Below are 24599 nucleotides of genomic sequence, written 5' to 3' on the forward strand. Positions count from 1 at the left end.
CTTTCTTGTGCACAACGGGAGCCTGTTGTTGTTGTTGCTGCTGCTGCTGATGGTGGAAGATCATGGTGGCAGGAGCTTTGTGCATCTTGTTGATGTCATCAAAGAACTCATCAATGGAGGGCATGGAGTTCCCTCCATAGTAGTAGAGACTTGTCATATGATTTTTTGGCTTTTGTTTGAGGAAATGTGATCAAAGATATTTGGGTTTTATAGCTAAGGGGGGAGATACTTTTATTCCATTTGGAGATATATGGCTTAGGTTTGTGATGAATCAGATGCTTCTCTTTAAGTCAGTTTCAAATATTTGCTTTTTTTAATAGTGGTTTATCTTGAAAAATTAGTCCAATGCATGTTGGTGATATTGATATGGAAAACAGAGTGAATCTTGCTTTGTTATTTATGGCTGGAATTGGAAATAAAGATGAGTTGATAGTTTATATAAATACACACGGAGTAGTATATTTGAAAGAATGAAGTTTGGAAACATGAAGTTACATTTTTGCCATATTCCTCCCTTTTCTTATTCAAGTTGATTCATCGATTTTAGGCTAATTTTATTGACATACCAAGTATTGATCGACTGGAATAATCAATTTGGATCGAAATCGCTTTTTCTAGTATTCGAAATATAACCACCTCTCTCGGAATGGACCGAAACCAACATAGTACATGCTATAATTCTTGGAACTGCCGTCACTGATAAGAGCATTAGCAATGGGGCGCCCTAAGGCGCGCCCTATGGTGCGCCCGTCAGCAGTTTTATCCTCCTACCTCCCCACATGCAGTGGGGCGCCCTAAGGTGCGCCCTATGGCGCGCCACATCATCATTTTATTATTTTGTTTAATTAATTTAAATAACAAACGGTGAAGTATTAATAAAAAAAAGTTACATCATTGAACTAATAAAAAAAAACTAAGTCGGACCAATTCCCAACTTCCGACGCAGCTCATCGAGCAACGCCCGGAGATATTCGGCTTCGTCGGGTGTCGAACGAACGATAATCGCCGGGTTCTGTACCCGGCCAATGCGCCCCTGTGCTAAACGTAGGACTATTGGGGCTTGAATCCATTTCGTAGTAATTATGTAATTGTAAGTTTCGAAAATGAAATCGAGTGAAATGAAATGTTACAAATGAACGTATTTATAAAAAAACAAAACCGCGTGCCATCGTCCGCGGTTGATCGTCAGCGACCTCCACAATGGGGCGGACGATGGCCATCGTCCGCGGCCATCGTCCGCGACAGCCGCAATGGGGCGGACGATGGCGCGGACGATGGTCATCGCCCGCGCTATCCTCCGCGACCGAAGTATAGGGCGCGACTATCGTCCGCGCCCTATGGCGCGCACCTGCAATGGGTGCGGACGATGGATGGCGCTGACGATGCGCGCCATCGGGCGTGCCATCGTCCGCCCATTGCGGATGCCCTGAGCTACCAATTTTGGCCCAACATTGAGAAGAGTAAAAAAACTTGGGAAATTGGTTATAACAAAACACAAAAACATTGAAAAAGTCGATAAGTAACATGGAAAAAACGTCCAAAACCAAAATTGAAACTGTAATTTCATTTTCTCCGTATGAAAATAGCTTTGGTTGGCAACAAACTCAACAAAGCAAACAAAATGGTATTCGCCCTTTCAATTTTTCCCTCCCATTTTCCAACGACAAAAACCGCCATTCCCAAATTCCCAGCAAATCCGAAAACCTTCATTCTTGAAAAATGCAAAACAACCAAAGACTTCAACCAAGTCCACGCCAGCTTCATCAAAACCCGCCTCTTCCACCACCCGGCGGCGGCGGAGCCCCTCCTCGAGGCGGCGGCCCTCCTCCTCCCCGACTCCACCGTCGACTACGCTTTCTCGATCTTCCGCAAACTCGAACACCCCGACGCCTCAGCTTACAATATCATGATAAGGGGCTTCACTAAAGAGCAATCTCCTCAAAAATCAATTGTTTTATTCAGGCAAATGATCGAACAGTTGGTGCGCCCGGATCCGTTCACATACTCCGGCATTCTGAAGGCGATTTCGAAGCTCGGGGCTTTGAAGGAAGGCGAGCAGATCCATGCCCACGTTTTGAAATCAATGGAAAAGTTTGACCGTTCGGAATTTGTTGAGAATTCATTGGTTTACATGTATGCGAGCTGCGGTCAGCTCCAATCAGCTCGGACGGAGTTCGATGAAATGTCAGAGAGAAGCCTCGTCGCTTGGAGCTCGATGTTTTCCGGTTATGTTCGGTGTGGGAATTGGTTAGAAGTTGTGGGATTGTTTAGAAAAATGAGAGGAATGGGTATTTATTTCAATGAAACGACTTTGATTAGTGTATTGAAAGCATGTGGGAGGCTTGGTGATTTGGAGTTGGGAGAGTGGATTCATGAGCATGCTGTTGCTAATGGGCTCATGAAAAATGATAACTTGATCACTTCTCTTGTTGATATGTATGCAAAGTGTGGTCGTTTGGGAACGGCGAGGCGCTTGTTCGATAGCATGTCTAGTAAAGATGTTGTTGCTTGGAGCGCCATGATCTCTGGCTATAGTCACTCGGACCAGCGAAGGGAGGCTCTCGCTCTATTCCACGAGATGCAGAAAGCGAATGTGAAACCGAACGAGGTGACAATGATCAGTGTGCTTTCTTGTTGTGGGGTTCTTGGAGCTCTGGAGACCGGAAAATGGGTGCATTCTTACATAAAAAGGAAGAATTTGAAACTCACTGTCAATCTCTCAACTGCTCTAGTTGATTTCTACGCGAAATGTGGTTGCATGGATATAGCCCTCGAGGTGTTCCACGCAACGCCTTCTAAAAGCGTGTGGACGTGGACAGCATTGATCCAAGGTCTTGCTAGTAACGGGAGGGGCGAGACGGCTCTCGAATACTTCAACCTGATGGTTGAGGAGAATGTCGAGCCAAATGAGGTGACATTCATCGGCGTGCTCAGTGCTTGCAACCACGCGGGCTTGGTTGATCAAGGGCACGCCTACTTGGCTAGGATGAGCCAAGATTTTGGGATCAAGCCAAAAGTCGAGCATTATGGTTGCGTGGTGGATATGCTTGGCCGGGCAGGGCTAATCGAGGACGCGCACGACCTCATCACGAAGATGCCCTTCAAGCCGAACACAGTGATATGGAGAACTCTGCTTGCTTCGTGCAGGCTGCACAAGAAGCCCGAGATCGCAGAGGAGGCACTGAAGCAGGTCGCGAGGCTGGAGCCCATGCACAGCGGGGACTACATACTCCTTGCAGACGCGTACGCGTCTGCAGGGAGGCTGGGGGACGCCACGAAGGTGAGGGATAAGATGAAGAAGATGGGAGTCGAGAAGAAGAAGAGCCCGGGGTGCAGCTACATCGAGGTTGGTGGCGTGGTGCACGAGTTTCTGGCGGAGGACAAGGGGCACCCGGAGGTGTTCGAGGCGGTGCACGAGGTGATGGAGAGGATCAAGAGGGGAGGGTACGAGCCGGATTCTACGCAGGGGAGGGCGGAGGCGGAGGGAGAGGGTGATAAGGAGGCTTCTGTTGCTCATCATAGTGAGAAGTTGGCTATGGCGTTTGGGATTATAAGGCCAGGTGAGGGAACTACGGTCAGAGTGTACAAGAATCTTAGGATGTGTAGTGACTGTCACAATGCTGCCAAGGTTATCTCTAGTGTTTATAGGAGAGACATTGTTGTTAGAGATAGAAGTCGTTTCCATCACTTCAAAGATGGATCTTGCTCTTGTCATGATTTTTGGTGATGTATGAAAGTTTTGATGCAATTTGCTTTGTAGCTATTGATCTTGTTTTGTAACGATTAATATCCCAATGATCCACCAATCACAGATCAGAGTCTAAAACAAAGCTAGCACAGCAAATGTATCCTCAATGTTTTAAAAGTACACAAACAAAAAGAAACAAAATAGGCAAAATATCCGTTTCTCTCTGGTTTCTTGTCATTATGCCTCGATCATGTGTTTGTGGAAAGTAGATGCTTACGGCGTATCCAGGAGAGAAAAGTCACAGCTGCTGGTTCAGGTAAGGGTCCTCGTTCGATTTCCCCGTGCTTCCAAAGTATCCCGAAACAGCACCTCTCAGCCAGGTGGTGCTTCGAGTAAACAAACTTGCCTGTGGCTGCTCTTGCACTGGGGTCATGCTCTTCTGTTGTTCCTCTAGCAATATATCAGCCCAACGTTTCGCCATGTAACCCTTGATCGCTACAACTCCTGCAGCCACAGTCTCCTTTGGAGGTATCGTAAGAGGGTTGTGCTCTACGTTGAGCTTAGCCAGATTCATGAGCCGCCCAAAGGCGTCGGGCAATGCATGAATCTGGTTGTTGCTCAGATCAAGTTCTTTGAGGTTGATAAGGTCAGAAATTGTCTCAGGGATCTCAGTCAGGTCATTGAAGTTGCTACTGAGATTCAGAATCTCGAGATTTGTCAGTTTCCCGATCGTAGGTGGAAGCCCACCTAGCTCATTGAAATGCAAGTCCAGATGCTGCAAGGACTTCATCTCGCCTATAGACGTCGGCAGGGAGCGGATCTTGTTCAGATTCACCGAGAGACGTCTAAGATTCACGAGTTCGAAGCCAATATTGGTCGGTAGGTAGGTGAGTTTGTTGAAACTTGCATCCAACTGCTCTAATGACCTGGCAAATGTAAGGAAACTCAGCAGCATGCTATGAAGTTAAAGTTTTCATCTCCTATGCTAAATAAGCAAACCTGCAGTGAGAAATGCTGTCGGGCAGGGCGTGAAGCTTGTTTCTAGAAACATTCAAGATTCGCAACTTAAACAACAGACCAATGGAATCAGGCAACGACACCAAAAGGTTTTCTGAAAGATTGAGAGTGTCGAGATTTTCCAGTCCGGCAATCGAATCAGGAAGTGCCTGCTTTTGTTAGAATATAGAGCCAAATGTTAACATCTAAACTCATAAAGCTGTTTTCCATTTCAGATCAAACACTCGCTGTTAAAATAGTATAAATGCACAAGATGATATTTATACTTCAATATTGGATCTTTAAATAGAAAGCACATAAACTCCACTCACATCTAATCTTTTCACAGATGTGTTGTAAAAAATCCCTTGTGACATAATAGCATATTGCAAAGCATACTCACAAAAGTTACAAACTAGAAAGCAGAGCATACAAGATCAATAGATAATCAAATCTTCAAATCTCAAGTCAGTTTATTGAATTAGACAAAATCTAGAGCACAATAAGTATCCACAATTTTCACATTCTTATCATTATTGCAAAAGTACTATTAGATTATGATGAATTAATACTCCATTGATGTATCTCCAGTTTAAGTCAAACTTAATGGATATTGATGCAACAGTCCATTCATATCACCAATGTTATCAAATAGCGGATATGGCGGCTCCATGGCGCTATGGCATGGCGTTCGGGGGTGGAAACGCCATAGCACCATTTCGCTGTCATAGCACCAGCATATCCGACATTTGACAACATTGCGTGTGTACTGCATTTAGGAATAGGGCATTATGCAAGAAACATGGTGGTTAGAGTGGTATATTATGCTTTATTAATTGTTTAAAGTGTTTTAGATGTTATATTTTTAATATTTTTAATTTTTGAATTATATATAAATATATAAGTATTATTTTATTTATTTAATTTTTGACCGCCATATCCGCCATACTAATACGCCATATCCCTGTGGCGGTTTTTAGGCAAACCGCCATAAGCCGCCATACGAGATTGATAACATTGCATATCACAGATTCACAGTTAAGTAAACCATATTCAGAAAATGAAAATTGATCAACTAGGAATCAAATTCAAACCCAATTTTCAATAGCAATCACAAAATCAAACGGTTCAAATATGCAATCTCAATATTCATAATATCCAAGGTAGAATACTATCCCTATTTACTGTTAGCTATCATCTCTCACCACATTCATAAAATGAAAATGCACGAAATTTAAACACGATTCTCAATAGCAATCACAAAAACAAACAATTCAAATATGTAATCTCAAAATTAATACGATCCAAGGTAGAATTGTATCCCTAACCTCGAGCTGGTTATTCGACAGATCGAGCAAAACCAATGAATTCAACCTCCCAAACGCCTCCGGCAAAATCCTCAACTTCCTCCCAGACAATTCAACACTCTCAATCACTTTCCCCAATTCCGCATCCTTCAAAATCCCCACCACTTCCTCATCCAATTCACCCTTCTCCAAACCCTTCCCCTCGCCGCCTTCCTCCTCATTCAGCTCCTCCCCAGCCACCGCCGCCTCGTAAATCCTCTCCAGCCTCCGCTCCGCATCACTCAGCATCTTCTCATACTTCTCGTGCATTTCGTCCAGATCGATCACCGCCTTATAAATCTCGTAATCCTCGGCTCTCTTCTCCGGCGTCAACGAGGTGTCGGCCTCGATCTCCGCCAGCCTCAGCCGCGCCAGGTCAACGGCCTCGTGATCGGGTCGGGTCCCCAGGATCCGCAGCGCGGATCGGGTATGCGCGACGCCGGTGACGGCTTCGCCCATGGTGGCGATGAGCTTGCGGTTTTTCAGGTACGGCATACTCGCGGAGGCCTCGAATTGTGGCTCATTGGGGGAGAAGTTCGGCACCGGCTGATTCTCGATGTCGAAATCTTCGCCGGTGGAGGCGCCGGCGGTGGATGAGGTGCGATTGAAGGTGGGGAACTTGGTCATGACATAGGAGAGGATCGGGAATTTGTTAGGGTTTGGATCCATGGCTGAATTTTGAAGACGCTCAGATTTTTTTTGGATATATTGCGAAAGCTGAAATGATAAGAGTGCGAGTCAGTGAAGTTAAATACTCCTAATAACAACTTAATTAATGATTAATGGTAATTTGCATAATATATTTATTTGCGGTAACTGAAATAACAAATTTTGACCAAATTTTACTAACTAACTAACTACTACTGCAATTTTAAATTTAATCGCAAAAATCTTAGATTTTGTAGACCAATTAACATTATTGAGTTACTACTACTATTTAAAGTATTTACTACACACTAAATGAGTATTTAGCAAGTAGTAATATTAACTAGATGATAATAGAATAACTTAGGATTTGAAATTTTATAACAAATCTCATATATATTGCCTACTTACATGAAAAAAAATTCTAAATCCAAAAATAACTTAAACTAAACAATAAAATCAAAGCTCAATAAGATAAACCCACAATCCCAACGCTGCGGGCTACAGATTTACAACCTCCTAAAGGAAAGAGTAATAAGCTAAAAGAGGACGGACTCACCGTGGTCCACCTTTGTATCTATGCCAACATGGGAGTGGATCCTCTGCTGTGTATTAAACACAGCAGAGGGTGCTGTGGAGTGAAACACAGTCGTTTTAACACAAATATGAGATTCCTACTTTTACTTCTTTCTATTCTTAAATATTTTATTCATTTTCAAATGTGCTACAGTGTTTTGTTCCTTTTTTGTCTTGTTATTTGTTTTCTTTCGTCTTTTTTGTTTTCATTCTTTCACATATTACTATAACCGACCGATTTTCTTATCAATTAAGAGTGCTGCTATTTTAATTTTCTAAGAAATATATAGTAATGAAATATAACTCATTATTATTTTGTAAGCTCATTAATTATTTCATATAGTGTAATTATCTAATAGAGCTCATAAAAATATAAAAACGTATGTGCTTATTCCAAATAAAGTTGTTTTGCTCTATTCGCGCCGGATTTGCTTCCGAGCATCACTGATGGTACTTGGAAATTGCTTTGTTATATTCATCGTTTTACATATTTTGTGGCTATGTAGATGTGCTCGGAAAATGCTCAGTTATTTTAATTTTTGCTCACAAATGTGCTTGCAATGTTGTCAGAAATTTGCAAGCACACCCGTGATGCTCAGTGTTTGGTGGTTGGAAACGATTTTCTAAAATAAAAATGTAACTTTTGTGGGACAAACTGAAAAAAAAAGTGACATTTATTATATAATGGATGGAATACCATATTTTTTAAGATTGTACTATGTAAAGTTCAATTGATACTTTTGATAACTTACGTGTAGACCGTGATAATTTATGTTTTTTAAAGTATAGTTCTATTAATAATTATATTAAATAATTTATAAATTTTGCAAGATCAATCACACGCAGTTTAATACGATGTGATAGAACTCTTTAAATATTTTGCAAGATTTGATAAATTTTGAACTTATGTACTGTATTAAATAAGTTATGAGCGAATACAAAAATAATGAGTTACGCTATGTTTTACAAATAGAAAAATAAAATAGTAGCACCGTTATCTATAAGAAAATCACTAACTTTGATAATTAAACTATATGAAATAATTTATGAGCTTACAAAATAATAATGAGTTATATTTCATTACTATATATTTCTTAGAAAATTAAAATAGCAGCACTCTTAATTGATAAGAAAATCAGTCGGTTATAGTAATATGTGAAAGAAAGAAAACAAAAAAGACGAACGAAAACAAATAACAAGGCAAAAAAAGGAACAAAAACACTGTAGCACATATGAAAATGAATAAAATATTTAAGAATAGAAAGAAGTAAAAGTAGGAATCTCATATTTGTTTTAAAACGACTGTGTTTCACTCCACAGCACCCTCTGCTGTGTTTAATACACAGGAGAGGATCCACTCCCATGCCAACATACATATCGCTGTCCAAATGTGATCAAATTCATGAAAGCAAAAATTAAAGAGCAAAATTAAGATAACCAAACAATATGAGCCAAATTATGACGAGGGTTTATGTCAAGGGTGACTCATTCGTCTCGACACTGAAATCTTTAATTAAATTAGTCAAGTTGGTCCATCCTAACGAAAGTTTCATTAGCAACTATGAAAGCATCATGCGATTGTGGACCATATGATGACTCACATCCGCTACTTCTAGGCGTCCGAAAGAAAGCAAGGCGACCGCAACTGTTGTTTCCAACTCTAATCAAATATGTCAAAAAAATTGCATAGCTAGTGACAATCCGTGAAAAAGAACAGCAAGCTTCGCTTTGAAGCTTGAGGCTATCTTGAGTGGAGTGCATGAGGCACTTAGAAGGCCCCCATCTGGTCCACGGACAACTCCACTGCCACCGAACTCTTATGTTTCATTGAAGAAGGCACTATTAGTGTTCAACTTCATCAATGAGGATTATGAGGATCTAAAAACTCCGAGAGATCTCAGAACTCATGGACAAGAATGAACTAAATGCAATCAATATGATTGAACTATCACACTTGTGAAGGGGAACATATTCCTGGTCGCCGCTAAAGATTTGTAGCTCCCGTAAAATAACATGAGAAAGAAGAACGAAATAATATCACAATTTTTAATTGTTTACATATAAATCAAATGATTATGAAAATAAGTATAGAATAATTGGTGATTCCCTTAGAGAATATTTAATGAAAAATTATTCATGATTCTATTTTAAAATTTTTAAATTAAATATTGAAATAAAATTATTATCTAACTCAATAAAAGCCTCTGTTCATTAACAAATTTTAAAGATACCAAAGAGCAAAGAGAGAGAAAATGCTGCAATACCCTGCGTTCATGACTCAGTTCCCATCGTCGACGAGGGTTATTCCGACGTCGTATCTTTTGCCGGCGCAGTGGCCGCAGCCCCACAACGACGAGCTTCTTCTCGCTATGGAAGAGTCCGAATACGAAGATAAGGTCCATCTCTCATCTGCTCATCTACACTACACACTTACTAGTTAGTTACGAGCGCAGATTTTTAACTTTTGGGCAATTTAAGAACCCTGATTTGTGTATACGAACAGTTTATTCTTCAATTTTGTTACTGGAGAGAGGGATTGTTTCTTTTCTGCGGTTCCGAAAGACGATTTTTTATAGTAAAAAAAATTAGGGGATTTGAATTAGATGATTGAAAATTGGTAACTGGATCGACATTTTTTGGTCATTCTGCGGTTTTGGCTCAGAGTTGATTGATTTTGCTAATTGTACAATTTAATTTTTAGTCTTGGCGATCATACCAGTACAATTAATTCAAATAGATTGGAAAATGTGGCTTTGATTCATAGTGGATGAGTGATGAACTCTGTACTAAAAAGTTGAAACATATTAGTATATATTTTTAGGATAGCTTATGGCACCTAGTTAGGCAGTCCGCAGTAGCTATTAAATATACAGCTGTGAAAAATGAGAGTTTTGTAGTTGGCTCAACACTCAGCATAAATGTGATGGATTAATTTTCCTGGCACCTTTAAGATCTTTATCGTCGTTTTGAATATATGCTCGAAATAGTTGCAGAATAGATTGTAACAATCATAGAAGCAGCAGCATCGCTTAGCAGCTCTATGACTAAAAGCTTGATGTTAGAAGACCTTAAGATTTTTATACCTTTTACATATACTCCTCTCTTAATGGTTTCAGAATCAGTTGCAACATTTGTAGAAGAAGTATTGTAGTAGGCTAGCATCTCTAGAATGTTACCAAATAGTAGATGGTAGCGTTTTTTACCTTAAGAGCCTAATTGTAGTTTGGAAGCCTTGAACATACATTCTCCTTCTAATGGTTGCAGAATAAGTTGTAACATTTGTAGAAGAAGCATTATATAGCAGCTCTAGGACTAAATGGTAGATGAATGAGTATTCTTGACCTTAGGAGTTTTATAAGTTTGGAAGCTTTCGACATGTACTCCCCTGTAATGGCTGCAGAATTAGTTGTAACATCAGTAGAAGAAGCATTATGTAGCAGCTTTGGGAATAAATGGTAGATGTTTGAGTAATCTTGACCTTAATACTTGAGTTTTATAGTAGTTTGAATTGAAAGCCTCCGACATTCACTCACCTCCTAGTGGTTTCAGAATCAGTTGTAACATTTGTAGAAGAAGCATTATATAGTAGCTCTAGGACTAAATGGTAATGTTTGAGTATTCTTGACCCTTCAGAATTTACAGTAGTTCAGAAGCCTTCGACACCTCCTAATGGCTGCAAATTCAGTTGTAACATTCATAGAAGAAGCATTCTAGTACATCTAGAATGCAACATAATGGTAGATGTTAGCTAAAGTATTCCTGGAGCTGGGGCTAGAGAAGATTTGGACTGCTTGATTGATTGCCATACTCAGTGATATTGTTTTAGGGTTCATGGTTAATTCAGTTGTGGGTATATATGCTGTATAAAGCTTGAAGTGCAACCATTTCTGCATCTTGATCTCATTTTCTCTTTTCCATGTGAACTATATATTGGGAGATAAGTAACCGTTGTTCCTTCTAATTTTGCAGTGCAATGAAATCAGAAAGACAAATAGCAACTTAACCATAATTGGGAAAACAACAGTTGATCACGATAAAGAAGATTTTGACAATGATGCTGATGATGACGATGCTGACAATGCAGAAGAGTCTGAAGGTGATGAATTTGAGCAGGAGACTGGTTGAAGTGTGTGTGAGAGAGAGAGAGAGAGTTTGTATGTTACAATGAACCACGATACTTGTATGTTGCAATGAACCATGAAAAGATTTGAAGATAGTTTCTGAAATTCAATCACTCACACTCACATTGAAAAGTTTATAGGTGATCCACATCTGCAGTCTCTGAACAAAGATAAATGCATGTTTGAAGTTTCTGTAATAAGGTATAATATCGTTCGAGGACGTATTTCGCCTTTTGTTTTATTTTAGACGAAAATGCTATTTGTGTCTTTACTTTGGATGAATAAACCATTTTTGTCTTGTTTCTTCCTTTTCTTTCACATGCTTCTATCGATTATCTATTCTCGTAACATTGTCCGATTATCTATTCTCGTAACATTGTCTTGTCTTCCTCTCTCTTTTGCGAGTTTTTCTCTTCTTCCACGACGGATCCGGGTGATAATCACAATGCTTCTCTTAATACTTCAATGTTTTAGGTATCACGTATCACCTAGGTCTTGTCGTTGAAGAAAAAAGGACACCTGAAGAGAGAGAATTGTGATAAAACAAAAGGGGTAAGTCAAAAAATTGAAATAGAACTTTGGAACATCACATGTGTGACCACCAAAATTCATGAACTAAATTAATAGTTTGCTCTAATAATTAATAGTACCATGACACATTGTAGGTAGCCATTGATAGGAAAATGTAATTAATATATCCTTCAATAATCCACTTGAATTTGGCTTCTTGCTCTCATTATCATCGGCTCCACTTTAAGACTATTACTTTCAAGAAAAGCAATAGTGAATACTCCTAAACTCTTTCTCCCCATGAAATATGAATTCACTACTCTTTTTGTTGATATTATGCGTTTAGCATTTATATACTTGAAAGAGTTGTTCAATATCTGTCTCTATCCTTGGATTTTCAACCCCAATTTTTGGAGTAAACAAATTGTGAGACACACTACGTTTTGAAGGTGCCAAATTCATAGTATTAGTTGACATGCATTAATAATTTTAAAATAAATAGAAAATTTCAGTTCAACTTTACGTTTACACAAAGGTCAGGATTTCGAGGGCAGTTGTGAGTCTTTCCATTAAAGAAAATAAATTGAGGACATAAAAGAAAAAACAAAGGGGGAAAGAGCAATTGGTTAATTAGAAATTTAGAACTATTAAGTCATTTTCAACCAGAAATTTACAACTATTAAATTTTTCAGTCACAAAATTTAGGACACAATTTAATTTTTTAATTCATTATTTTTTTGTTAACCTACAATTTTATATATTTATTTAAATTGCTTAAATTTTCAACATATTTATTTGAACTTCAAATAATATAATATACTATTATCAATTAAATATATTAGAAATAATACAATAATGTGAATTTCATTATAAAATAAAATTATTGTTTAATTGAAAAAAGTACATGAGTCTAATAAGAGAAATATTGTTTTAATAATTTGATAAGCTTCAAAACTAAGAAAGGAAATAAAACTAAGAAAAACAGGAAAAATGACAGAAAAATTATCACTCATTTCCCCCCAATTTTTTTACCACATCAAGCCACTTGTCACATTTTCTCGTTCATAACCTGCAGGAGTACTATTTTATAATTTCATAAATGAAAATTTCTTCATCAAACAAAGAAGTGCCAAATTCACCTTAAAATGTCCTTTCACACCCCCTCTTGGGCAACTTTTGTAACACACGTAATTTACACTGAAACAATCCCCAATTATGGTGTCCTTCAAATTATTAGCTGGCCAAGTTGCCTTATTTCAAATCAAAACCCCATTTATTATCGTTGTAATACGATTCTCCGACTTAACTCTATTACTAAATATTATTGTGTAACATACCAATATCTGATTAAAATTCTAAACATGGTATTGCAGCCTTGTAGGTCCCAAAATCACATCAAATCCGTTGCTTTTAAGGTGAAGTCATGAAACTCCTTCCATAAAATATACCTGCCAATATAAATCAATTAAAAAATCAGTCAACGAATTAAAAATCGTAAAATAAATTAAATAGCATATTAACCGTTGTAAAAACTATTTTGCCCTATCGTGAACCCACGCGCCTATCTGCAAAAGGAAGAAATCAATATGCAACGACTTGGTCGCGTGTACACCACGCGACGACGGAGAATAGGAAGAATAGGCGGTGTCGGAAAATTAGTTAGCGGCAGCAGGCTTTTGATTGATATAATCAAGTTTTCGATTAACGGCAATTGAAAATTTTCGAGAATAAATTACCAGAAAAAAATATATCGTTTGTATATTCATATGTTTTTTTTTCTTCCCCGTTTATGTTCAATAAAGAAAAAAAAAGCTCATCAAGAAAAAAATAGAAACAACTTCTTCTTTTTCCCCTCTTTTCATTCCAACAACTATTGAGTGTAAATCCTTCTCGCCGCATTGTGAATATGCCTCAAACTCCTCACATCGTGGCAGTAGTTGTTCACGGCGGCGACGGGATATCCGATGACTGGAGACGCGTACCGGTACCCCGCCGTCGGTTTCTGATACCGCGGCGGCGGATTTCTCTGGAAGTGCTGGGCAACCGCCGCGGCCACCACATAGGGTTTCGAAACAGAGGGGAAATCGAAACAGGATACCGGAGACGGCGGCTGAGAAATTTTCTTCACTGATTTCAACGGAAACAAAACGGCTCTGATCTTCGATTCCGGCGAAACTCTTTCGTACTCTTCGATCACAATACGTAATTCTTCGTCGGATTTGATTGAAACCAACACATCTAGATCCTCCGTCGGTAGCTTGCACTTCAAAATCATTGAAGATCCACACGATTCAACGAATTTCACCAACAGTTCTGTACGTGAAAATTGGGGGAAAACACTCAATTTCTCGCGAATTGAAAATAATTAAACAATGCGTGGTAAATTAGCGATTAAAGGAATGCGAATCGTAATCGGAAGAAAAACGGAATCGGAATTAATACCTGCGTATGAAATGGAGCGATCGACGGCGAGGACGCGAGTGGATCCGCCGTTGTAGCGGAGTTTGCCGTCGGTAGGTCGGGGAACGATTTTGCCGCCGTAGCTGTAGAGGAATTTGAGTGTTTTGGTTGAGTTTTCTGGCTGAGCCATGGTAGCGAGGAACGAGGTTTAAGAGAGGAAACCAGAAAACGTGTAGAGAGGAAAGCTGCGGAAGTGTAGAGAGGACTTTGGTTGCTTCGTTCAAGAAACGGAGAATGAGAGCGGTGGGGGTATTTATAGAGTTTTGGAGACCTAAATATTGGAATTATTCTTAATTTGAATTCTTCCTAAGTTGAAATTCAACAAAAAGATATTCGAATATTCGTATTTCGTAGTTTTTTCAAACTTTTATTAATTGATGGTCAAAGTAGTACTAGTATTCAACTATTTGTGGGAAAAGGAGTAATATTTACGCGTAAGAATAAAATTTGCATAAAATAATACTCCTAAGTAGTATACTCCATTAGTTATGGATCATACGTAATTATAGAATATTTTCAATTATTAATTTATTAAGATAATTTTTATTAAATTTTAAAATTATAAATCAGAATCATATTTTAGTGTATAATTATTATTTTACCAATTCATAGTTAATACTTGTAAAAATTATTAATTTCTTTATTATAGTATATCAGTTAGTTGGATGTTGTTAATCAATAAAGTTCAAAATGGTAACATTCTTCTTATATTTCAAGCACAATAGTAATCTTTTCAACATCATAATACTAATTCCTATATATAAATCTAATTTACTAAAATTATACTAATAATATTAGAATCTAAAAGTATCGGAATCAAAAATCTACTCTTGAAAATATTTGTGGAAATTGTTAACATGAAATGCAAATTAAATTAAGACCATCTTTATTAATTTTAGAAATTTTATTTTTATAAAAATATTAGGTTCCTCGCCGTGTTCAATTTGTAAAACAACAAATATGGATAGCCATGTGAACATATGAGATAAACTATATTCCTTATAATTAATGGAAATAGTGATAGCTTGATCAATAGTAAGATTATTCACCAAATTATTATTTGCATATAAATCAGTTAACTAAAGGTACGTATATAATTGACTAAATTGGTTAACCTTGGTGACACTAATCACACTATTATATGAAATCCCATTTTGTGAATGATTAAATTAAAAAATCTAATTGCAATATTTTCGATATTTAGTCGTAATATTTTTTTATAAAAAGAACATACGAGTATATTGAGTTAAAATATTTGGATCTTCAATCCACATCCTCAACATGTACAAGCATCACCATCCACTAAAATGTGCTCCTAATGTATTAAATTGTTTTCAAGGAAAAAAATAATAGTACTACTATGCAATTTCTTAGAACTGACTCAAATTTAGGCTTCAACAATGGTGTCCCATACTCATCACTTAAATTACACTATTTTATAAGCATCAATGGCACTATATAACTAAAATTTCAATCACTCAAAATCATATCATTAACTCATCGCTTCCGTATTTATAAGGCTTCTACAATGCTAAATATTTATGTAGTACTCCTATTAATGTTCATATTAAATGTAAAAATAAAATAGAAAATATAATAAAATGGAGAGTTTTTTCTTTTTTTATTTAAAAATGTGTTACTTTGGATTTGATTAAAAAGTAATTTGTGCTACTAAATATACTAGTATAGTACAACCTAAAAAGATAAGGAACAAATATCGGATAACAGGTATTAGGATTCAGACTCGAATATTTGCACGTCTTTGACTAACAGGATACAACAATTTATTTCAAAATATTCTTCGAAACATTGCAGCAGTAAGCGGTCATGCGCGTGCGTCTCACCGATACTCGTTACGACACCAACCCGTCGTATCATAAATGAAGTCTCTGTATTTAGATGGGGTTGTGGATGACCTTACTTAACGAATCCTAACGATCCTCCAAATCGAGCCACTAATCAGATTGTGTGTGCGTGAGAGAGAATCACGTGACATGGCCCACTGAGGGTGAGATTAGTGGCATTAGAGAGGTGGAGTCAGTTACAAAGACATAGAAATTCGCGCTCATATGGAAGCGACACGTGGAGTTAGGTTTGCTATGTCTGTTGCCGATTCACGCCAAACCCATTCATATTTGGACACAACTATAACCGCCTCCGCCCTTTTCCTTTTTTTAAGGTGGGCGTGTTTTGGGATTTTCCGCCCAACATTCTTTTGTCGTTATTCCTCACTAACTAATTCTGTTTTAACAAAAATAAATTAATTGTATAGTAGTAACTCATTTTTATTTTCTATATAATAATAACATGAAAGCGTTATGCAGTATATTAAAATGAGAAATATTATGGTATTCATGTTAAAATTTTGTAACGTACAGTCTCGTTTCACGCTATGTAGCAACAATATGACGTACCATCAAAAAATTATTTTTAAAAATATTAATTACTCCTAATTGTCTTATTTAATATTTACATTTCTTAACACTATTACTCATTTCGCCGATGGAAGTATAATAATCATTGTAAAAATTATGTTGTTTGGTGAATTAATTATTTTCCTAAACTACTAATCATATAATTATGATTTGCATGATTTTGTAACTGCAACTCATAAAATATTTTTTATTGCTTTTTATTTATTGATTTAATAAATTAAATGGAGGATTAAACTATAATTGATTCGACCAACAAAACCACTAACATCGATTGATTTCCTCCCATTAAAAAACTCACTATGATGGAAAATGTTGAGTTCATGTGCAAAGAATCAATTAGAGGGAATAAATCTCACTAATTGAGATTAATTGAAATTAATCAATATTTTTTGTGGTCCTCGAGCAACACGTACATGGAATGTGAGCCAGATTTACGCCATTATTCCCAATTTTATATGATGATATTATTCTTGAATGCTAATATATAATTATGATTATGCGCACAACATAATTAAGATTCTTGTCGTATTTTTTTCTTTAAAAAGGTGCTATAATATCAATCATAATTGTATATCATGAAACAGACGAACAAAGAGCATTACGTGGCTCCAATAAAGTAAAGATTCTTGTGTACTGTTCCCTACAAATATTACAAATTGAAAAGAATTAATCATGATTGATAGTTAGTCCAATATTTTTCCAACATTTCGCTATGGTATGTTTGTTAACTTTAATAAAATTTTCAAAGTAATAGTAGCATGAATTTTGGATATCTCACTCAAAAAAGATATATTTTTATCTTTTAATTTATTCCTTTTCACTTAACTTACTTAAACACCCACATAGATTCCCTATCGAAAAAGACTTGGGTCACTAAATTTTACAATATTATTTATTTTTATTGACTTTAGTAGTGATTTGAAAAATTATATTTTAAAGTGAATTTAATGTTATGAAATCACAACAACTAAATCAAATTATGGCAAATCACATTTCCTTCTTTTTCAAATCCATATATTAACAACATCATCATAATTGGATCAATTTGGGCCAGAACTTTGGGCTTTTCAGTTTTTAGTTTGGGCTTACCGTTTTATAAACTCTAATTTCATTTTCAGCATATCCAATGTAGTTTGCAAAAGATTAGTGTGGTATAATGGTACAGTATATGGTTTAATTTTTCAGAGTTAAACCTTAGGAAAATGAAAATGAGACTGGTTGGCTATTTAGCACTTTGAATTTGTGGTTTAATGTCTAAATAATATATTAGTGCTTAGTAAGGAAGATAGACATTTTAAATGGTGGCTCTCAGCTGTAATAACTTAGATAGTCAGATTCCAAATGAACTGAGTATTCGTGGCCATTCGAGTCTCGGCTCGAAAAAAACTCGTTATTCCTATCTCTGTTCCCAGTAAACAAGTCGAGCTTGAACATGATTTTGAAATCAAGCTGGTGGCACTGTACACATGTTTGACCTTAGATTAGTAGATCTCCTCTTCGAAATTCAAACCTCATTAATGCATACTTAGTCCAAGTTCTGGTTTATCTGATTTGCAAATACTAATTATAATAGTATTAATATTAATTATAAAGGGTTGATAAAATCTCAAGTGCCATATAAATGGTTTGAACGTTACTCTTAAAAACTAAATATTAAGGTTGATCACAAAGTCCAATAATAAAGGCATGCATTAGAATAATGCGACTTCCGTTCACATACAACCACTAGAATTTATCTAAATATTACTAGTACTCTAGTATTTTCCCATTGAGTCAAAGATATAAATTTCGCAATCGTCATTTAAAACCGATAACTAGGGTTTGACTAGTAATCTCTAAATCAATTAAATATACAAAAGTTATTTATGAGATATATTGTGAAAAAAAGTGCTCGACATTAAGTGATTTTAGAGACATATAGTTAAAGAAAATTCATAACACTTATTTATACATACTAAAATACTTATTCTGTTAGAAAACAATGTTATTTTTGCCACCCTAACATTTCCGCCGAATTGGAAAAAACAATTAATTTTGAGAAAACAATAAAACAAATTATTAAATTTTATGTATATTTAAATTTTAAAAAAACTCGAAGATAAATAAAAAAAAAAGTTATCAAAATCTTGTACTTTATGTTTTATAAACAATAGGAGCAATACTACCAAATTTACATGGTTAGAGAAAAATAAAATCATCAGAGCATCCACAATAGCTTTCGCTCAGTAATAGTTCAGCCATAGCTCAGCCACAAACTCTTCATGCCACATCATCAGCACTAAAAATCCTCTTGTCACATCATCAGGACAAGCAAATAGCCCGTCCAGCAATAGCCTAGCCACATCACTCAAAATTATATAAGCTGAATAATTGACAATCACACAAAATACGGAATTAAATTGACGACATAGATACGGGAAAATCCAATAATTTTATTTAAATTAAAAAAGAAAGTACATTTTAAAAAATTACATAATAAAAAAAACTAACGCCGTACAGTCCTCCGCGCCCACAACTCTTCAATTAAATCCTTTTGGAGTCGAATATGAGCATCCGTTTAGCACATGTCGGCATGTGCTTGGAGGAGGTCGGCTTCATCGTGCGGGACCCCACTTCGTACGTTGGGGGCGGCCATGCCGTGGCTTGGACCGGCTTCATTATCATCGTTGGCCCAACTAGTCAGTTATACACCTTCATCTTCGACAATCATGTTGTGCATGATAATACATGCGTACATTATATCAGCAATGCAATCGATATGCCACAAACGCGTTGGACCCCTAATTGCCACCCATCGAGACTGGAGTACACCAAATGCGAGCTCCACGTTCTTGCGCGCCGACTCCTGCCGTTCCGCAAAGTAGGCCTTCCTCTCATCTGATGCGCATCTGATCGTCTTCACAAAGACGGGCCACCTAGGGTATATCCCATCCGCCAAGTAGTAGCCCATATCATGTCGGTTGCCGTTGGCGACAAAACTAATGGTCGGACCGATGCCCAGTGCGAAGTGGTCTTCGTATAGGCGCTGAGTGCAGCTACGTGATCACGTTCAATCACTGTTCGGCGGTGGCCAACTGGTCGTGGTCGAGGTCGAGGTACTGCCGGCTGCAAGGCCCTCTTCATCAGCCGATCAATCTCACGGTTCGTATAGGCCTCTAACGCTTCGTTCATTCGACGTTCGTACTCCTCAGCATCCCCAGCACTACCACCACTACGTACTACCACCAACGTTGCTCATTTCCAGTTGTTGATCTTGTACAGAAATTAAGATAGAGAGAGTACTCGTTAAAACAAGTGGTGCAAATGAAAATGACGTGTAAAACGCGTATATTTAGTGTTTCGAAAATTTAAAAAATAAAAAAAATCGCTCGCCGGTCCAGAGCCTGCAATAGCGGCGAGCGGACCGGCGAGCGCATCGGCGTGCGCTCGCTGATTTTTTCACCGAAATGGCGCTCGCCGGTTACAATGGTTCGACGAGCGAACCGGCGAGTGCCGGAGATCGGCTAGCCGATCCTCTCGCCGCAATTGTGGATGCTCTCAAACAAAGTAGAGAATCTAAAAAAAGTAAAGTGAAAAAGTCCACGTTCTTCACCACGTAAAAATTCAAACTTTCTGTCCGAAAACGGCAACCATCATCATCAATTCATCACCATGTCGGAGGTCTAGCACGGATTTGGATCCCCTGCTGTGGCTGATAGCACAGCAGGGGATGCTGTTACACACAGCACAATAATTTAATTTAAAATAATAATAATAAAATATTAATATATTTTTTTATAAAATAATGTATTGTGTGTGTAAATATTGGCACTGCCCCTGCTGTGCACAGCAGGGGATCCTTGCCCGTCTAGCACACCTCCAAAATTCCCTTAAAATTCCACAAATCCAACACCAACACTAGCCGAAATCCCCAACAATGTTCCCAATTCCACCAACAGCGCTTCTCCTCCTCCTTCTCCTCTACTCCGCAGCTCCATCCACCGCCCTCGACTTCATCTTCAACTCCTTCCCCGCCTCCGCCGCCGCTAACTTCACCTTCGTCGACCACGCCCGCATCGACCCTCCCGTCATCCGATTCACCAACGACTCCGAGGATCTCTCCAACGGCCGCGCCTTCCTCCCCTTCCCAATCCCCTTCCGAATCCCCAATTTTCCCGCCAACGCCACAACGACGTCTTTTTCCACCCAATTCGTCTTCTCCATCCTCCCCCAAATCGCCGACAGCCCCGGCTTCGGCCTCGCCTTCGTCCTCTCCAACTCCACCACGCCGCCGCGCGTCGTCACCGGCCAGTACTTCGGCGTCTTCTCCTCTCCCCCCCGCACCGTCGCGCCGCTCGTCGCCGTCGAATTCGACACGGGGAGGAACACCGAATTCAACGAGGTCAACGGGAATCACGTCGGCGTCGATCTCAACAGCGTTTTGTCGGAGGCGACGGCGCTAGCTGGCTATTACGATTCCGATTCCCAATTTGTGGAAATCGATATGAGGAGTGGGCAGAATGTCCACGCCTGGATCGAATTCGACGGCCCGGGAAACGAAATCAACGTCACGATCGCGCCGGCCGGAGTTCCCCGCCCGGCGACGGTTTTGCTGAGCTACAAGAATCCGGCGGTGGCGGACTACATCGCGGCGGAGATGTTCGTCGGGTTTTCAGCCTCGAAAACAGAGTGGGTTGAGGTGCAGAGGCTCTTAGCTTGGAGTTTCAGCGATGAAGGAATTGCTAAGGATATAAACACCACCGTTTTGCCGGTTTTCCGCCCCGGGAATTCGGGTGGATCTTCGCTATCGGAAGGGGCGGTTGCAGGGATCGCGGTGGTGGCGGTGGTGGCGGTGGTGGCAGCAGCATTGCTTGTTTCTTGGATTTGGTGGAGAAAGAGTGGAAGCTTTGATGAAGAGGATGATGACATTGAGGATTGGGAGATGGAGTATTGGCCTCATAAATACTCTTACGAGGAGCTCACCGTTGCTACGAAGGGCTTCTCGAGCGAACAATTGCTCGGGTCGGGTGGTTTTGGGAGGGTTTATCGAGCTACATTGGCTGGCAACGACGCGGACATGGCGGTCAAGTGCGTGAGCCATGACTCGAAGCAGGGGTTGCGAGAGTTCATGGCCGAGATCTCGAGCATCGGGCGGCTACAGCACAAGAATCTAGTGCAGTTGAAAGGGTGGTGTAGGAAGAAGAATGAGCTCATGCTTGTTTATGACTTCATGCCTAATGGGAGCCTCAACAATTGGATTTTTCACAATCCGAGGAAGTTGTTGGGTTGGGAGGGGAGGAAGTTGGTTCTTGCTGACGTGGCAGAGGGGTTGAGCTACCTTCACCACGGGTGGGACCAGGTGGTGGTCCACAGGGATATCAAGTCGAGCAACGTGCTGCTAGACGGTGACCTGCGGGGGAGGGTGGGCGATTTTGGGCTGGCGAAGCTGTACACGCACGGGCAGGTGCCTAGCACGACTCGGGTGGTGGGGACGCTGGGGTACTTGGCGCCTGAGGTGGCGACGCTGGCGTCCCCGACTGCAGCCAGTGATGTTTATAGCTTTGGGGTCGTGGTGCTGGAGGTGGCGTGTGGGCGGAAGCCTATTGAGATGGGCGTGGAGGATGAGGAAGAGTTGTTGATAGACTGGGTGAGGCGGAGGTACTTGGAGGGGAGGATATTGGAGGTGGCGGACGCGAGGATTGAGGGGGAGTACGGGGCGGGGGAGATGGAGGCCGTGTTGAAGCTTGGGCTGTCGTGTTGCCACCCTGATCCGGGACGGAGGCCTACTATGAAGGAGGTGACGGCCGTGTTGTTGGGCGAGCGCACGGAGATGGAACCGAGGGATATGCTATTTGGATTGACTCCGAAGCATAGCATGATTGATAGAGATGAAGATGAAGATGAAAATGAGCAAGAAAAGGTGTTATTGCCTCAATAAAAGGTGTTGTGTATATATATAGTTTTATTGTGTAAATTGAATGTATAAGGTTCATGATATTGTTGTTATATCATATAGTAGTACTTACTTAGGATTTTTCCATTCATGTACAAAGTGCTTCGTTACATTTCCTTATGAACTATGATACCCGGTGCTATGTCTAAGTTCTTTCTTGTTGGAAGTATATAATTTTAGATCAAATCACTTAGTGCTTGAAATATATGTGTTTCATATGCATCGTTTCTCGTAGTGGGATGATAGATAATTGTGTGGGGAAGTTGACCTCAAAGATTCTTGATGATGTGCTCAAATCTTTGGGAAAGTTATACTACATGTGAAGAGAGAAGAAAGAAGTTCAAAGCTATTGTAGTAACATGTGAAACAAGTGGTCTCCTTTTGTAAAAAAAAAAAAAAAAACTTGCAACTTTTGTTACGTATAGCGGTTCGAATATACATAAACTATGTGAACTATAACTACCAAAAGAGCTAATTTTTATGAATAATAAATTACTTGGATTGATTATTCCATAATTTAGGACCATCTTTGAGTAATAAGCCATGAAGAAACAGACATGAGTGGAGACTACTTAAAGAAGAAGCCAAAATCAAGTTTGGGATTATAATTTGCATTTTGTACAACGAATTTCATAATGGGCGGTTAATAACAATAAATAAAACAAGTTTGTTTTTGCTTCAATTCTATCTCAAAATCTCAATTCAGTCACATGAATTGAAAAGGGTAGATAAATCGAGTTTCTTACAACATCACTCACATTTGTTCCTTTCCTCTTGTGTGAATCTGCTACCTCAAATTAAAAGCAGTGAACTAAAACACCCAAAACAAAGTGTGAAATAGAAACCATACTTAATTAATTATACATTGTGCCCTACTCTCCTAAGGTTGCAGTGAACTAAAACACCCAAAACAAAGTGTAAAATAGAAACCATTTTATTACAAGACCATATGAATTCGAAGATACCACCATACCCGCAGCGAGTCCGAGCTCGTGTAGCCTACATATCTCAATCTATATATATCAGCACTTGAGACAACCATCCCAACCATACACATTATTTTTAGACGACCAACGATGCAATACCTGACGAATACCGCGAATCAGGATGCAAGCAAGCCCCCAATGGCGAAGAACACCAAGAGCAAAGCCTAGTTAATTTTGACCATATTAAGTGGTCACCACAAACCAAGAGCGATCTGGGAAATATTAACAAGTTCAAAATTTAGTATTTCTATTTCAATAAAAAAAAACGAACAAAATCAAAACAATATATAGAATTATTCGACCTTTGTTAGTAGAGCGATCATTGTCTCTCTTCATAGACGGCCACTGCATTGCATTCAACGTATTCGAGAGTTGAAACGGATCAAAGAAAGTAATTAAATTTATTCAGAATTTGAACAACACTCGACCTATTCACATGATATTGATCAAATCCTACATGAACACAAGAAACTCAATTAGAGAGCCTAATCTCATAGGAAGATAAACTTATGCATGATATCTTGAGGAGATAAACACAATATCTTGAGGAAATAAACACAAGGAATCTAATCATACAAGAAACTCAAAAGATAAAACCTATATAACAGATAATGACATTTGGTTGTTGATCAAGAATCTCACCAAAGATAAAAAAAAATCGAAGAACCAAAACACAAATTGTTAAGAGAAGAGTCCCTCAACACTGATTTGACGGCGATGAGAAGACGGCGTCGGATACGTAACGTGGACGTCCCGGGCTTGCCCCGAGATCAGCTCCAATATTTAGGGTTTGCGGAAAGTAACGAAGACAAAAATGGGAAAATATGTTATTTCTTGATTAGCAATTCATAACACAATCCCTTTTTATAATCTAAGGACCCTAGATGATTCGACTCTCTTTTGC

General features: G+C 38.8%; 5 protein-coding genes across 5 annotated transcripts; 3 read left to right on the forward strand and 2 right to left on the reverse strand.

Annotated features, from left to right (window-relative positions):
* The first annotated feature begins 1609 nt into the window (after positions 1 to 1609).
* LOC121785336 (pentatricopeptide repeat-containing protein At1g08070, chloroplastic-like) lies at positions 1610 to 3802 on the forward strand. The gene has a single exon (XM_042183718.1). It carries the CDS (start codon positions 1622 to 1624, stop codon positions 3725 to 3727), a length of 2106 nt encoding a protein of 701 aa, XP_042039652.1. The 5' UTR covers positions 1610 to 1621; the 3' UTR covers positions 3728 to 3802.
* On the reverse strand, positions 3738 to 6747 carry LOC121785337 (plant intracellular Ras-group-related LRR protein 3-like). The gene is made up of 3 exons (XM_042183719.1): positions 6013 to 6747; positions 4688 to 4854; positions 3738 to 4614 (listed from the first exon to the last, which is right to left on the reverse strand). Exons 1-3 carry the CDS (start codon positions 6697 to 6699, stop codon positions 3987 to 3989), a joined length of 1482 nt encoding a protein of 493 aa, XP_042039653.1. The 5' UTR covers positions 6700 to 6747; the 3' UTR covers positions 3738 to 3986.
* A 2730-nt stretch (positions 6748 to 9477) lies between these two features.
* Positions 9478 to 11678, forward strand: LOC121783221. Its single transcript, XM_042181232.1, has 2 exons — positions 9478 to 9647; positions 11221 to 11678. Exons 1-2 carry the CDS (start codon positions 9504 to 9506, stop codon positions 11374 to 11376), a joined length of 300 nt encoding a protein of 99 aa, XP_042037166.1. The 5' UTR covers positions 9478 to 9503; the 3' UTR covers positions 11377 to 11678.
* A 1264-nt stretch (positions 11679 to 12942) lies between these two features.
* LOC121783220 lies at positions 12943 to 14568 on the reverse strand. The gene is made up of 2 exons (XM_042181231.1): positions 14325 to 14568; positions 12943 to 14195 (listed from the first exon to the last, which is right to left on the reverse strand). The coding sequence occupies exons 1-2, from the start codon at positions 14470 to 14472 to the stop codon at positions 13753 to 13755; spliced, it is 591 nt and encodes a 196-aa protein (XP_042037165.1). The 5' UTR covers positions 14473 to 14568; the 3' UTR covers positions 12943 to 13752.
* A 6038-nt stretch (positions 14569 to 20606) lies between these two features.
* LOC121785384 (L-type lectin-domain containing receptor kinase S.1-like) lies at positions 20607 to 22875 on the forward strand. The gene has a single exon (XM_042183798.1). The coding sequence runs from the start codon at positions 20694 to 20696 to the stop codon at positions 22692 to 22694; it is 2001 nt and encodes a 666-aa protein (XP_042039732.1). The 5' UTR covers positions 20607 to 20693; the 3' UTR covers positions 22695 to 22875.
* The last annotated feature ends 1724 nt before the right edge of the window (positions 22876 to 24599 follow it).

Source organism: Salvia splendens, chromosome 21, assembly GCF_004379255.2.
Source record: "Salvia splendens isolate huo1 chromosome 21, SspV2, whole genome shotgun sequence".
In the NCBI taxonomy this organism is placed as follows: Eukaryota; Viridiplantae; Streptophyta; class Magnoliopsida; order Lamiales; family Lamiaceae; genus Salvia; species Salvia splendens.